The sequence below is a fragment of the Phoca vitulina genome, unplaced genomic scaffold (genome assembly GCF_004348235.1).
Source record: "Phoca vitulina isolate PV1807 unplaced genomic scaffold, GSC_HSeal_1.0 scaffold32, whole genome shotgun sequence".
Classification (NCBI taxonomy): Eukaryota; Metazoa; Chordata; class Mammalia; order Carnivora; family Phocidae; genus Phoca; species Phoca vitulina.
This window is the reverse complement of record NW_022589735.1, coordinates 503,784-520,327: the sequence shown is the minus strand read 5'-3', so window position 1 is coordinate 520,327 and position 16,544 is coordinate 503,784. Positions and strand designations below refer to the sequence as shown.

The 16,544-nt window shown below is 38.4% G+C and overlaps 1 protein-coding gene across 4 annotated transcripts in view; it reads left to right on the top strand.

Moving 5' to 3' along the window:
- The first annotated feature begins 148 nt into the window (after window positions 1–148).
- The window catches only part of LOC116645277 (ankyrin repeat and KH domain-containing protein 1), a 124,046-nt gene continuing 107,650 nt past the window's right edge, over window positions 149–16,544 (top strand). For 3 of the 4 annotated variants that reach the window (XM_032425373.1, XM_032425370.1, XM_032425374.1), the window contains exon 1: window positions 165–587. In XM_032425373.1, the coding sequence (XP_032281264.1) occupies window positions 297–587 (291 nt within the window). In that variant the 5' untranslated portion in view covers window positions 165–296. Of the gene's footprint in view, window positions 588–16,544 lie in introns of all 4 variants that reach the window. The other variant, XM_032425372.1, reaches the window with a different exon arrangement.

Below are 16,544 nucleotides of genomic sequence, written 5' to 3'. Positions count from 1 at the left end.
CCGCCTAGGCCTACGCGGGTCAACGCAGCTTGGGGGCCGCGAGCCAGCAAGCCGCGCGTGACGAAGAGCCTGAGCGACGGGTTACCTTGGCCAATGATCTGCAGCCGCTGGGGAGCTGCAGCCAGTGGCGAGTGTGGGGGGCGGGAGGCAGCAGGTTAGGCAGTGAGAAGTTAGTGGCGCTGCTGGGACGGGGGGAAGGAGAAGCTTCTTCCTCCTGCTGTTCCTCTCGTTCCCGGGATCGGCGGCGGCGGTGGCTGCGAGTGACTCGGCAGCGTCTCCGGCTCCGCGTGCGAACCATGCTGACCGATGGCGGAGGCGGCGGCACCTCCTTTGAGGAGGATCTGGACTCGGTGGCTCCGCGATCCGCCCCAGCCGGGGCCTCGGAGCCGCCTCCGCCGGGAGGGGTCGGGCTGGGGATTCGCACCGTGAGACTCTTTGGGGAGGCCGGGCCCGCGCCGGGAGTCGGTGGCGGCGGCAGCGGTGCGGCCGGAGGGGACGCGGCGCTGGATTTCAAGTTGGCGGCTGCCGTGCTGAGGACCGGGGGTGGAGGTGGTGCCTCTGGCAGCGACGAGGACGAGGTGTCCGAGGTACGCTTCCAGGACCCCCGCGTCCCATACAGTGTGAGGCATGAATTCTCTTTGGGTCGGCACAGGGCCCGGGCCACCCTCTGGCTCCCCGGGCGGAGCCGTTCTCTGACAGTGATCGGCTCCATGGCGGCAGTGGCAGCGGTGCGGGCCTAGTGCGCCCTCAGCTTACTCTTCAGCCGGCGGCTCGAGCCGGACCGGTTCCCGTCACCATCCGTAGACCCACAATGGGGAGTCCTCTGGTCTCTAAGCTTCGCGCGGGAACAAGGACTCCTCTGGCTACCTCCCGCCCACCCCGCTTTGGAGATGGGGGGGCGGGGTCTTGCCAGAGTCCCTGCCCTTGGTACTGAGAGAGCGAGCGAGACATGGAGAGGGAGAGAGAGAGAGAGAGAGAGACCGAGACAGAGCTTGCTAGCTGAAAGAGCATTTCCACTATATGCATGTTCCCAGAGTTGAGTTGTCTGTCATTTATTTGCCCTGTGCCTTACCTGTGTATGAAAAAAGTGTTCTTAATTTCCTTTTTTAGTTTGAGACAGGTTAGTATGAAGAAGCTGTCTGCTTTTACCCTAAGAAAGCACGTGAGTCTTGCACCTGGGACGTTTTGTGAAGTTACGCAGGAAAAGGAAATTCCAGTGCATCTCTGAACTTCAAAATAGCTGGATAGCTGAAGTTTGTATTTTTTAGGCTTGGAGAAGGTGAAACACTGAACAGCTTTTGCGGCAAATAATGATCAGATCCTTCATTTCTTGTAACTCTTTAACTCTTAACTCTGGCTTTTTAGGTCCGAGCAACCTGGGATGGACGGCATCGTCATCTTTTGGGCCCTAGGGAATAGGGAGATATATAATATATATATGTCATATATATATTATATATATACTTTTATCTCTTGACTATGGCTTGGATATAGTACTGTTCCTTGATGGCTATTGTTCTAAGTGCCCCGAGTATTCTATTTTGGTTCTAAGGTGCCTGGTTCATTCCCCTATGACCAATTATTTTAGCCTCTGATCTTGCTGTTAAAGTACAGAGATTTCTCTGTGTACAACTATCTTGGCTGTTGTAGTTGAGAGGAATAAGAAACTATTTATGGGTTGCAGAATACAGTTAGTGCATTGTCTTACCATTCTACCATTGTCTTACCATGTCTGAACAGGGGTTCATTTAGATTTAAAATGTTAGTACATTTTAACTCCAGTGTTTTGCTTTGGAAAAAATAGTGTGTGGGATGTAAGGAAGCTAGTCCCTTGAATGTCTGTATCTTTGAATTTCACTTTAAGAGAAGTAACTTCTAAGTCAAAGTGGGACAGGATTTTATTTGAGTAGGCAGTTATAGGGAGAGTCTCTGGAGCACCTCCACTCTTGTGCTTATGGAAGACTTTCTTTCATCCTTTCAATGAAAATTGATGAGAGAGGAACCTAAAACACATGTACTTTTTACCTACAGAATTAAGTGGGAATACCTTTAGATTTTAAAGATTAGAGTCTTTTTTTGTTTTAACTTGTAAGAGAGCCTGAAAAGGTTTGCTTTGGTCTAAATGTAATGTCCTTGATTTTTCTGGACCATTTTTACATAATTATCATAGGTAAAGTGAAAGATCACTAATTCACTTTTACATAAATAGTATTCTTACATTTTTTCGGAGGTAGAGTGATAGTGAGCTTCCAAAGTCATAAATTTCTAACTCTTTTGGCTCATGTGTTGTATCTGGGAAATGAGCTTTTGAAGTAACCATTTCTGTGAGGCTTGTACACACACACACACACACGCACACATGCACGCACACACAGTCTCTCCTAAAGCTTACTGTATTTCATTTGGATTCCCCATACCCTGTGATTAAAGCTGTGAGCAGAATCCACACCTTTTTGTTTTTTTGATGTTTACTGTGTAAGTTATTTATTGATGATTCTTGTACTCATTTAGGCTAATGGTAGAACTCCTTAGTTTCCTGTTAAGTTTTCTGTGCCAGGATTTAGATATTAAGTGTATATGGGTGGGCCTCATTTTTGGAATGGATGTGTCTGGGATACCCAGAGACTTTATCATAGTCTAAGATGATGCTCAGGGTGCACATAGATTCTTTCTTAACCTGTAGAAAAAGGAAATTTTGTTTTTATGTCTTCTTTCTTCCATATCACGTAGAGAAGAAATTCCTGGAGTATCTAGTCTTTGCTGTACAGTATGTGTGGTAGAGTATAGTCTATATGTTTGTGAGTGAAATGACCTATTTTGCCCAAGCAGATTTCTTTCTTTTTTCTTTTCTCTTTCAAAGGATTAGCCATTTTCTCCCATATCATTGCCTTTGAATTTCCATTATGAAGAGATCATAATGTTCAAAAAACACTCACCCAATTGGCATTTGATGAATAATACTAAAATCTTTATTTTTGTCTTCCCTAGATGTTTTAGAACCAAGTATTTAGAATCTAGAAATCCAGAAAGATAACGAGTTATTTTATAGTTTGAGAGCAAAATCTGTCTTGTTCCCCAAATGGGGCAGGACTCGGTGAGAAATAAGTAAGAAATGTGGAGGCCTAGTTTATTTGCTCTGGAATTAGTTGAAGTCTTATACATTTGGTGTACAGAGGCATAGATACTCTAGGGACCTCTCTTTTGTTCATTATGAGAGCCAATAGCTAAGAAAAACCAAGCTGTTTTCCCTTGCTGGCTAAGTTAAAACACCTTTTAGTTTAAGGAATGGGTTTGGGTCTTTTTGTAAATTTTTTATTAGAATTATAGTAGCTTAGAGAATGCCACCATTTGGGATCTTTGGTTCTTGTTTTAAACATTGGTAAATATCTGTTTTGTATTTCTTCAGGCATAGCAAGAATATTCCTTAGCTGTCCAAGGCCTTGAATAGAAATCAGAACTTGCATTGGATCCTATTGAAATGTACCATTGTTTAGAATAGCGATCAGGTTGAAAATTCTTTAAAAAAACAATTTTTAAATGTTGATTTTAGATTTGTAGTCTTTTTTAAGCAAGTAAAAAAGAAGAAAATACCTAAAGAAAAGACTTTTGTGAGGCTTATGACTTAATTTTCTGTTATAAGAGTATACGCGTATATATGCGTGATATTCTCCTTTTAATTTTTTTTTTAAAGATTTTATTTCTTTGAGAGAGCGAGAGGGTGAGAGAGACAGAGAGAGAGCACGAGCGGGGGTGGGGTGGAGGCAGAGGGAGAGGGAGAAGCAGGCTCCCCACAGAGCAGGGAGCCCAAGACGGAGCTCGATCCCAGGACCCCAGGATCATGACCTGAGTGGATGGCAGATGCTCAGCCAACTGAGCCACCCAGGTGCCCCCTCCTTTTAAAATTATAAAAGTCATATAGTCTCATGTTGAAAAATTGAACAGTGTAGGTAGTAGATATAAGGTGCAAAGTAGAAGTCCTTCTCACCCCCACTGACCCTTCAAATCCCATTCTTCAGTGATAACCAATATTATAATTTTTTCAGTAAATTTTCTAGGCCTATATAAGCCTATGTATGTGTGTGTATTTGTTTATATATATATACACACACTTTAAAGACGGATACCCAATTAGACAGCATAGCTTTGTATCATATTGAGGTTTTTTTTTTCTTATCTTGAGGCAGGTGCCTTATTTATAAATAAGTAGAAACACACAAACTGTATACAGCAGTTTATAGGAAATTATAGCAAAAGCTTTGTAGGGAATTTTTTTTCCGTGAAAATTATTTTTAGAAGCAAAAGTACAGCCATACAGAATTTCCATTTTGATTTTCTCTCATTGAAGAGGAGATGTATCATTTGCTTTAGAGTTACTTATAATCTATAATCTAGAACAAGGTTTCTCAACAGCAACATATTGACATTTTAGTCCAGATAATTCTCGTTGTTAGAGGCTGTCTGTCCTGTGCATTAGCAACATCCCTGGCCTTTACCCACTAGATGCCACTAGAACCCCTCCAGTTGTGAGAGCCATGAATGTCTCCAGACATTGCTAAATGTCTCCTGGGGACACAATCACCCCTGGTTGAGAACCACTGGTCTAGAGTCCATTCTTATCGGCAGGGATGGCAATTTTGTCATGAATACTCTGTATTCAAACGTTAGGTAAACAGGTGAGTCACTGCTTTTAGTAGCATCTCAAGGTTTATGTTCATAATCTGGACAAGAGAGAAATTGAAGGAGGGTACTGAAAGGTTTAATGCTGTAAATTTTCTGTGGTAAATTTATCATTTTGAGTAACTTTAACTTAAAATACTATATTATTTTTGAAAAATTCATTTATTGTCCATGAAAATAAATTTCTAAAAAACTTTTATTGGGACTTTGTTCAAGGGAGAAAGTGCTTTATTCCATAAATTATCAATACTAGTGATAAAATAGGAAATAGAACTTGGTACTCGAGCAAATTTTGGAGACATCGGAAATGATTACAGAAGGAAAAGCTACATGTTATTATTGTAACAATTTGTTATATTGCATGAGTATCAACCTTATACAATTTCATTCTGTAAAGCCTTAAGACTTTACATATAAAATGATGTGTTGGGGCGCCTGGGTGGCTCAGTCGTTAAGCGTCTGCCTTCAGCTCAGGTCATGATCCCAGGGTCCTGGGATCGAGCCCCACATCGGGCACCCTGCTCAGCGGGAAGCCTGCTTCTCCCTCTCCTGCTCCCCCTGCTTGTGTTCCCCTCTCTCGCTGTGTCTCTCTCTGTCAAATAAATAAATTAATTAATTAAAAAAAAAAAAAATTTAAAATGATGTGTTGATAAGTATGGTTATATGAATGGTGGGTCAAACCAGAGTTGATTAGATTTGGATTAGATTAGATTTTACCTTACTGTGAAACTTGAAGGATGTAGGGTTTTCTTATGGTTATTACTTAGTACATTTCAATAGCTGATTACATGCGTACAATTTATGAGTCACAGTGACATAAAGGCAAATACAGTGAAAAATCTTGAACTAACCCCTCCCAAGTATCCTGCCCTCTACACTTCTAATGTCTTTTTTTCCTTTCAGAATTTATGGAAATACAAATATGTATTTTTATTTTCCCTATTATTATACAAAAGATAACATACTGTATATGTGAGATTTCTAAGTGGTAAATTTGAGAAGGATTTAGACTTTTTCTAATTAGAATGATGAAACATGTTAAGAATGAAGCATTGGAGATGAGTTTAAGCACATTCCTTCCTGAGTCTATCTGGTAGTAATGTGATAGTGGACTAGATAACCTCTGAAAACCAATTCTGGCCTTCTGATTCAATGATAGGTTAGGTAAATAAAATATTTTGCTTTAAAGAGAATGCAAAGCAGTTTTTAAAAAGTATTAGTCTTGAATTGGCAAGTAAAAAGAAAAGAAATGAAGAGTCTACCTTTTTTTTGTTTGTGTTTAGCCAAATTTACCTTCCTACATAACCAGAAGTATAAGAAATAAAATCAGGGGTTCCTGGGTGTCTCAGTCGTTAAGCGTCTGCCTTCAGCTCAGGTCATGATCCCAGGGTCCTGGGATTGAGCCCCGCATCGGGCTCCCTGCTCCACGGGAAGCCTGCTTCTCCCTCTCCCTTTCCCCCTGCTTGTGTTCCCTCTCTCGCTGTGTCTCTCTCTGTCAAATAAATAAATAAAATCTTTAAAAAAAAAATCTTTAAGTTTAGAAAAAAAAATCAGTTCCTTTTTTTTACCCATTATAAATTAACTATTTCTTTTTTTTAAAGATTTTTTATTTATTTATTTGAGAAAGAGAGCATGAGCGGGGGGAGGGGCAGCAGGAGAGAGACAAGCAGACTCCCCCCTGAGCGGGGAGCCTGATGTGGGGCTCAATCCCAGGACCCTGAGATCATGACCTGTGCAGAAGGCAGATGCTTATCCAACTGAGCCACCCAGGTGCCCCTAACTATTTCAATATATCTGTCTTCTTCGACTTTATTATTTATAGTTTTCCTTTTCTGTTGCTTGTCTATAAAGTCATAGAATCTTGGTGATAATCCTGTCTCATCTCATTTTTAGGTAACTGCTACCATTTATTGAATGCATATTATATGCCAGTTCTATACTAGATACTTTCATTATTTAATTGTTTCAACACCCCTTTGAAGTAGATACCTGCATTTTTATAGATGAATAAATGTAGGCTCAGGGAAGTGACGAATCCATAAAACAAAAAATTAAAAAATGTTTAAAATGTTACATAGCCAGTAAGTGGTAAAGCTAGGATTTGAATCTAGTACTGAATCCAAAACCTATGCTATTATTTTGCTTCTTCAGATTAAGAAATAGTCAGGTTTTGGTTATAAAATACTGTTTCTCCAATAAATGCTTGCTTAGTCCCTGTAGAAGTTTTCATTAAAGTGAAATGAGAAAAGTAAGGACAGTGTAGTGAACTTCTTATAAAGCTATTTTTTCCATAATTTTTTCTATATTGAGATAATGCTCTTCTTACTGTTATGAAATAAATTTTTAAAAATATCCACATTTGACAAAATATCAAATTAGAAACTTCATGTCAGGACCCTGGGCAAAGCCTTACAAGTCTGGAAACAGTTGAGCTAATTGACTTGCCCAGGATAACACAGCTAATTTGTAGTAGAAAATAGGTCATCTGACTCCCATTCCAAAAGTTATCTTACTTGTCCTGCTGACTGTTTCTTTTCTGGTGCATTGTACCAATGAATTTAATTAGTTGCTTAAGACATGCCTGTCTCAAACTAGCACGTAATCCATAGTTGACCTTGTTGGGGAAGTTTTCTATTATTTAATGAAATTGGTGACTGCTGTGTAGATCAGTATATTAAGAAGGCAGTTAAAAGTATACCATTGAGTACAGGAGGAGCACTATTCTAAGATAATTTTGTAATTGAACCTATTTGAAAAGTTCAGTTCTTGTCATCATTCATCTTAAAAGAATTAAATAAATATTAACCTTACTGATATAGAAAGGCATATACCCAACTTTGCACCTTTGCCAATATGGAAAACGTTGATTTTGTATATTGTTACACTCTAATTAATTTGTAGAAATTAAAATCTATGTGCTGTTCTATTGGTAGTTAATTATGGTGTGTAGTTCCTATGAATGAAGATCATTTGTCTTGTGATGATTGACTGGCTTACCTTTTCCTGGCCAATTTTACCTAAACCAGGAAGAAAGTAAAGTTGTATATAAAGCTCTATTTTACCTCCTAGACTGAAATTTAGCTGCTGTTTGTCAAAGAGCACATTTGATCTTCCTTCTTTACATACACTTCTGTTCTCATGAAGTTTTTCCCTTAATGGATGTTTTCAGTAGTAGAAAGGGTGTTTGTTTTTGTTTTTGTAAGTAGATATCCCAGTGTATCCTGGCTGTTTGATTTACCTGCGTTAGTGTGCAATTTTGAAAAGAGAAAGGCAAGTATACCCCCAGGGATTAGCCTTAAGAACCAAAGAATTGGGGACGCCTGGGTGGCTCAGTTGGTTAAGCGACTGCCTTTGGCTCAGGTCATGATCCCAGGGTCCTGGGATCGAGCCCCGCCTCGGACTCCCTGCCCGGTGGGGAGCCTGCTTCTCCCTCTGCCTGCTGCTCCCCCTGCTTGTGCTCTCTCTCTTTCTGACAAATAAAATCTTAAAAAAATAAAAAGAGCCAAAGAATTGTACAGGAGAGCAGTTTATTAAGTTGCCAAGGTAAGTTTGATTTAACAGTTTGTAATGAGGACAGTTAGATTGAGAATGTTTTGTTTTTGTTTTTGTGTGTGTGGTAAAGTATACAGAGACAACCATTTTAACCATTTTTTTAGTTGTCTTAGAATATACATAACATAAAATTTACCATTTTAACCATTTTAAAGGGTTCAGTTCAGTGGCATTAAGTACATTCACATTGTTGTGCAACCATCACCAGCAGCCACCTCCAGAATATGTTCATCTTCCCAGATTCTGTATCCATCCCTATCTACCCTTCCCCATCCCCTAACAACCAAAATTCTACTTTCTTTTTCTGTAAATTTAACTACTCTGGGTACATCAAATAAGTGGAATCATATGGTGTTTCTCTTTTTGTGACTGGCTTGTTTCGCTTAGCATTATGTCTTCAAGGTTCATCCATGTTATAGCATGTGTCAGAATTTCATTCCTTTTGAAGGCTGAATACTATACCATTATATGTATATACCACATTTTGTTTATCCATTCATCTGTTGATGGACACTTGGGTTGCTTTTACCTTTTGGCTATTATGTGTATGTTTCTATGAACATGGGTGTACAAATACCTGTTCAAGTCCCTGCTTTCAGTTCTTCTGGGTATGTACCTGGTAGTGAGATTGTGGGATCATATAGTAATCCTATTTTTAATTTTTTGAGGAATTACCATACTGTTTTCCATAGCACCTATAATATTTTACATTCCCACCAGAATTGCACAAGGTTTCCAGTTGCCACACATTTTAGCCAATACTTGTTTTTTCTTTTTGTTTTTGATAATAGCCATCCTAATGTGTGTGAAGTGGTATCTCATTGTGGTATTAATTCGTATTTCCCTAATGATTAGTGATATTGAGCATCTTTTTATGTGCCTTTGGCAATTTGTGTATCTTCTTTGGAGAAATGTCTGTTCAAATCCTATCCCCATTTTTAGCTGGGTTGTTTTTTCGTTGTTTAATTGTAGATGTTCTTTGGGTATTAATCCCTTATCACATATATAATTTGCACCTATTTTTTTTTCCCATTCCATAGGTTGCCTTTTTACTCTGTTGATAGTGTCCTTTCATTCCTCAAAGTTTTTAATTTTGATGAAGTCCAATTTACCTATTTTTTCTTTTGTTTGTACTTTTGGTGTCATATGCATGAAGTTGTTGCCAAATCCAGTGTCATGAAGCTTTTCTCCAATGTTTTCTTCTATGAATTTTATAGTTTTAGCTCTTAATTTAGGTCTTGGATCCATTTTGAGTTAATTTTTGTATACAATGTAAGGTCAGTGTCCAACTTCATTCTTTTGCATGTGGATATCATTTTTTCCAGCATGATTTATTGAAAAGACTATCATCTTCCAATTGATTGGTCTTGACATCCTTGTTGAAAATCACTGGGCCACATATTGGAGGGTTTATTTATTTATGTAAAGATTTTATTTATTTATTTGACAGAGAGAGACACAGCGAGAGAGGGAACACAAGCAGGGGGAGTGGGAGAGGGAGAAGCAGGCTTCCCGTGGAGCAGGGAGCCCAATGTGGGGCTTGATCCCAGGACCCTGGGATCATGACCTGAGCCACCCAGGCGCCCCTGGAGGGTTTATTTCTGGCTTGTCTGTCCTGTTCCATTGGTCTATATGTCTGTTTTATGCTGGTATCACTCTGTTTTGATTACTGTAACTTTTCTAGTAAGTTTGAAATCAGGCAGTGTTGGTCCTTCAAATTTGTTCTTCTTTTTCAAGATTGTTCTGGTTATTTAGGGTCCCTTGAAATTCCACATGAATTTTAGGATGAATCTTTGTATTTCTGCCAAAGTTGCCCTGGGCTTTTGGTAGGGATTGCATTGAATCTGTAGATCACTTTGAGTGAGAACAAGTTTTAATGCAAATCTCTCTCTCTTTTTTTTTAAGATTTTATTTATTTATTTGACAGACTGAGAGAGAGAGAGCAAGAGAGCACACAAGCAGGGGGAGCATCAGAGGGAGAGGGAGAAGCAGACTCGCCACTGAGCAGGGAGCCCGATGTCGGTTCGATCCCAGGACCTTGGGATCATGACCTGAGCCGAAGGCAGACGTTTAAGCGTCTGAGCCACCCAGGTGCCCCTGTTTTAATGCAAATCTTAATGTAATTGTTTTGGGGCACCTGGGTGACTCAGTTGGTTAAGGTCCAATTCTTGATTTCAGTTTGAGGCATGATCTCAGGGTTGTGGGATCGAGCCCCGCTTTGGGTTCTTTGTTTGGCGTGGAGTCTGCTTGGGTTTCTCTCTTTCCCTCTGCCTCTGTCCCTCACCCCCTCTCAAAATAAATAAAATCTTTAAAGAAATCTTAATGTAATTGTTTTATCACATTAGATATTAACAAATCAAAAGGTTTGAGTTTGACAAAATAATAAAAATCATATATAATAGGAGAGGCTGTATGAGCACTCAGTAGTGTCTTCCCTAAAGGCATTGAACCCAGTTAACATAGGGTAGTGTAGATGAGATGTTTCTGAAATATAATCCTCATTTTTTCCTGATTCATTCTCATATTGACTAACTTGTGATTGATCACAATGCTTCATATATTGATTAAATGCTAGGAAGAATATGTTTTATCCTTTATATCAGTAGCGGTTGAGTTCAGTTTTAAAAACGTTATCTCAGTATGGTATTAAAGCTAGATAAATGAACCTTAGTATTTTCTTTAATGATGTATAATTGAAAATTTTTTCATGTAAGCATTTTATGAAATCTCAGAAAGTAAAGGTTTGACCTTGTCAGTTGATACGGACGCTTAACCGACTGAGCCACCCAGGCGTCCCTGTCAGTTGATACCTTCAGTGGTACACTTTGGAAGGACTTTCAGCTCTTACCAGCTTCTAATTGATTTTTTTCTCTGTTTACTTATTCTGCTATATCTCTACATTTTTATTTTTGCGTTTTAAAAATTGTACAGTCCCTAAATTCAGTAACATAGGTGAAACAAATTATCATTATCAAAGAGCAATCCCAAAAGGGGCAATAGTCCAATTGTATTGGATACATTATCTTTCTTTGTTACTTTTTATTTTGATGTAATTTCAAATTTACTGGAAAGTTGCAAGAATAGTACAAGGAACTCCCCCCGTATATCCTTTACCCAGACTCAACAATTGTGTTCATACTGTCCTATTCTCTCTCTCCATAAACAAATAAATGAATAATTTATTTTCTGAATAATTTGAAAATAGGTTGCATACATCATGCCTCTTTACCCTTAAATTCTTCAGTGTACGTTCCCTAAACATTCTCTTACATAACCACAGTGCATTTATCAAAATAGGAAATTGAACAGATTTCCAAAGTATTTTTCAAATTCAAATTCCCAAAGTTTTATTTTTTATTTATTTATTTTTTAAAGATTTTATTTATTTGTCAGAGAGAGAGAGAGAGCCCAAGCAGAGGGAGCGGCAGGCAGAACAGGCAGAACAGGCAGAGGGAGAAGCAGGCTCCCCGCTGAGCAGGGAGCCCGATCTGGGACTCGATCCCAGGGTTCTGGGATCATGACCTGAGCCGAAGGCAGTCACTTAACCAACTGAGCTACCCAGGCATCCCTCAAATTCCCAAAGTTTTAAAAATTGAAATATAATCCACATATCATAGGTTCATTCTTTATATACAATTCAGTGGTTTTTAAAAATTTACAAAGTTTTACAACTACCACCACTATCTTTTGAAAACATTTTCATCATCCCCCGCCCCCCCCAAACAAAACCTTACCCATAGCAGTGATTTTCTATCCATCTTCCTGCCCCCATCCTGCATTCCCTGATAATCACTAATATGCCTGTGTCTCTGGATTTGCCTAGTTTGGGCATTTCATATAAATGGAATCATGATACGAGGTCTTTTGTACCTCACTTCTTTCACTTAGCATATTGTTGCCAAGGTTTCTACATGTTGTATCTTGTATCAGTACTCCATTGGAAAAATATTCTATTTTGTGGATTTACCACATTTTGTTCATGGGTTATTTCTACATTTTGGCCACTATCAATAAAGATGCTGTGAACATTTGTGTACAAGTTTTGCATGAACATTTCTTGTCAGTTCTCTTGGGTGTCTACCTAAGGAGTGTAATTGCTAGGCCCTATGATAACTAACTCCATGTTTGACTTTCTGAAGAACTGCCAAACTGTTTTCAATGCAACTGCACCGTTTTACATTCCCATCAGCAATGTATGGGGGTTCCAATTTCTTTACAACCTTGGTAACTTTTTTTTTTTTTTTTTAAATATAGCCATCCTAGTGGGTATGGAATGGTATCTCATTATGGTTTTGATTTGCATTTCCTCAATAACTAATGAAGTTGAGCATCTTTTCATGTGCTTATTTATATATCTTTGGAGAAATGCCTATTCAGATCTTTTTCCCATTTCTTGATTGGGTTGTTTTCTTGTTGAATTGTGTTTTTTATATATTCTGGGTACTAGTCCCATATCAGGTACATGATTTGCAAATATTTTCTCTCATTCTATTGATTGTCTTTTCACTCGATCATGTCCTTAACATTTTAAAATTTGGGGGAAGCTTAATTTTTATATTTAACCTATTTCTTTTGTTGCTTGTGCCTTTGGTGTCATGTCTAAGAAACTGTTGTGTAATCCGAGGTCATGAAGATTTATGCCTGCTTTCTTCTAAGAGTTTTGTTGTTTTAACTCTTACATTTATGTCTTAGATGCATTTTGAGGTAATTTTTATGTAAGGTGTGAGGTAGAGATCCCACCTCATTCTTTTGAATGTGAATAACCAATTGTCCCAACACCATTTGTTGAAAAGACTATTTTTTTTCTCCATTGAACTGTCTTGGCACCCTTGTCAAAAGTCAATTGACTGTAAATGTGAGGGTTTATTTCTGGAGGTTTTATTTCTGTTAAATTCAGTTTATCTAGATGTCTTATGCTCATTCCATACCATCTTGATTACTGTAGCTTTTTGCGGTAAGTTTTGAAATTGGGAAGTGTAAGTCCTTCAACTTTGTTCTTTTTCAAGATTGTTTTAGCTTTTCTAGGTTATTGGATATGTTCTCCTTCTCTTGATCTGGCCTTCAGAAGAGTTTAATAGGGAGTATTTAATATGCTGCAGAATTTGTGGTCACACATAAAAGACCCTCCCCTGCCATTAGTAATATTCTAACTCTCGAAATTTCTACCCCTCTTATACACTCTTGTTGGACTAGGGAGATAACTCATGTGATTTAAACCTGTGTTTATCATGCTATGAGAAGAGCAAGTTGTCACAATATTAGTATTTGTGTTTTTTTTCATGTATCCTCTCCTTGACAAACTATGGGTATATGTTTGAGAGGAGATAAAACTGAGGTGGGAGGAGATGGTTAGTTTCCATAGTTGTAGGATGAATGCATCTGATGTGGCCTATAGTCTGCATGAAGATTGTGAATGGAATTTCTTTTTTTTCAGGGTAATAGACAAATGAATAAGTGGAATAAAATATAAACCATAGTAATTAGAGTTTTTGCATTTGGTATCTTCTAACAACTACTTAAGAGGTGTGAATCCAATGTTTAAGTAACATACAATTTGCTTGACACTCAAGCTAGTGTTATCACCTATGTGATTAAATTGCAAAAACAAATCTTAGATGTCACTGCTCAAATGGTTGCAATTATATTAAATTATTATTTTCACTCTATGAACAGTGAGAGTCTGTACTATACTTTAGTACCTGTTTTACTTAGGATTTGATAAACAAAAGTTTGTTTTCTTTTAGTTTGAAGAGAGCATTAATTAAGGCTATACTTAAATCAGGTGCATGGATTTGATCTATTATTCCTCCCCCAACAAAATTTAGAATAATATGATAATACAGTATCAAAGGTACTTTGCTATTGTATATTATTATTTCCTTGTTGCTAATCTGTTACAATCATTCATTCATTCTCTAGAAAAGAAAGTCAGAGTTTAGTTTTGGGTAATACCTCTTCTTCATGAATTCACGTCATACAAAATAAAGTTATGTCTTTCAGAAATTAGAGTCCTTGGCAGTTTGTTTGATTCTGATAGGTATTGTAGAGTGGATTTGTTTATTTGACAATAATTTATATAGAGCCTACTATTTGATAAACTTTGTGCTAGGTTTTGGAATGACAAAGATGAAAAATTGTGGTCCCTGCCCTTAAAGATATCAGTCTTTTGGGGCGCCTGGGTGGCTCAGTCGTTAAGCGTCTGCCTTCGGCTCAGGTCATGATCCCAGGGTCCTGGGATCGAGCCCCGCATCAGACTCCCTGCTCCGCGGGAAGCCTGCTTCTCCCTCTCCCTCTCCCTCTCCCACTCCCCCAGCTTGTGTTCCCTCTCTCGCTGTGTCTCTCTCTGTCAAAAAATAAATAAAAATCTTTAAAAAAAAAAAAAAAAAAAAAAAAAAAAAAAAAAAAGATATCAGTCTTTTCACAAGCATGAACATTTCAGGGAACTTCCTAAAATAAGATAAATTATTTATTCAAATTATATTTGTCCTTCCAAACTCCTCACATATTAACAAATTTTATTTGAGTGTGTTCAAGTCATTGTGTACTTTAATTGCATTACCTCTTTTAATATTTTCGTGGTCTTGTGACAATCCAAGATCCTGAACACAAATGTATGGATCATTGTCCTGTGTAAGTTGGATGATCATTATAAAGGTTGATGTTTGGATGTCTTACTTCAGGAGTTTGATGGGTTTTAAGTGGCAAGTTTAAAGGGGCAATGATTAAAAATGAAAGGATACAAAGTCCATCAGCATAAGCTTGTCTTGTGTTCATATTTAAGCAAAACCACATTATGTTCTGTAAACTTTCCAAGCATGTCCTGCTTCAGAGCCTTTGGCATTTGCAGTTTGTTCTCTCAGGAGCATTCTTCTCTTAAATATCCACGTGGCTTCCATCTCCTACTTTTAGCGGTCTGCCAAGATGCCTTCCAACTGCCTACTATATGTTTATTGTATAAACACCTCAGGGTCACCAGTTTTAATTCTGAACTCATCATTTCCCCCTCCACACCAATTTTTTTTTACTTCCACCTTTGTAAATTACATTGTCCTAAAGTTACTTACTGTAGTCGGAAACCTCACATCTCATATCTGCTATTTCTTCTCACCATACACATCTAAGCAGGCATTAAATCCTGTAGGTTCTTTCTTAACATCTTGTTTATTTGTCCCTTTCCCTGTTTCCTTGATGGTTCTGCCATAAATAAAACCATCATCTTTTACTGGCACTTATTTCAGTAATGCCTGGCTCTGTGTACCTTCAAGATTATACCCCTCTAATTCTTACTCTACCTTGCTATCAGAGTAGATTCTCTAATGTCAGTCCAGTCATATCACTCTTTTGACAAAAAGCCTTCTCATATCTTAGATAAAGGATAAAGCAAATTCCTTGATGTGGCGTACAGGCTATTTAGGATCTGGTTTCTATTTTTTAAACTCTGTCCTTTTTTTTACCCTACTTTATTTGCTTTTTGTTTCTAGTCATGCCTAATTGTTGTCGTTCTCTGAACATATCAGGCTGTTAAAGGCCCTGGTTTAATTTGCTTCTGCTGCTTTGGCTTCTAGAATCATAATAATAGCTACTGTATGTTGAGTGCTTATTGTCCACTGGGTTAAGTACTTACCTGTATATTCTCAAATAAACTTTACCAGTACCATATGAAGATTTTGATTTTAATCAAAAATCAAAATTGCAAAAACAGGGCACCTGTGTGGCTCAGTTGGTTAAGTGTCTGCCTTTGACTCAGGTCATGATTCTGGAGTCCTGGGATGGAGCCCCAAATCCAGCTCTGTGCTCACCAGGGAGTTTGCCTCTCCCTCTGCCACTCACCCAGCTCGTGCTCTCTCTCTCTCTCTCTCTCACTTTCTCTCTCTTAAATAATTTTTTTTTTTAATTGCAAAAACAGTTGGTCCCAAATTACAGATGAGGAAACTGAAGCTTAGAGACATTGTGTGACGTACACAAAGTCGTATATCTAGTAATGATGGAGTTGGGATTTTACTTTATTTTATTTTTTAAAGATTTATTTATTTATTGGGGAGGGAAGGGGCAGAGGGAGAGGGAGAGAATCCCAAGCAGACTCCCTACTAAGCGTGGAGCCTGGGGTGGGGCCAGATCTCATGACACCAAGATCATGACCTGAGCCAAAATCAAGAGTTGGATGCCTAACTGACTGAGCCACCCAAGTGCCCTGGAGTTGGTATTTTAATTCAGGTATCTTGGACTCTGAAGCTCATGTTTGTAATTACCACTATACACTGCTGCTTCTGTCACTGATGTCCCCTCTTACCCATCCTGTTGGATACCTTCTTGTT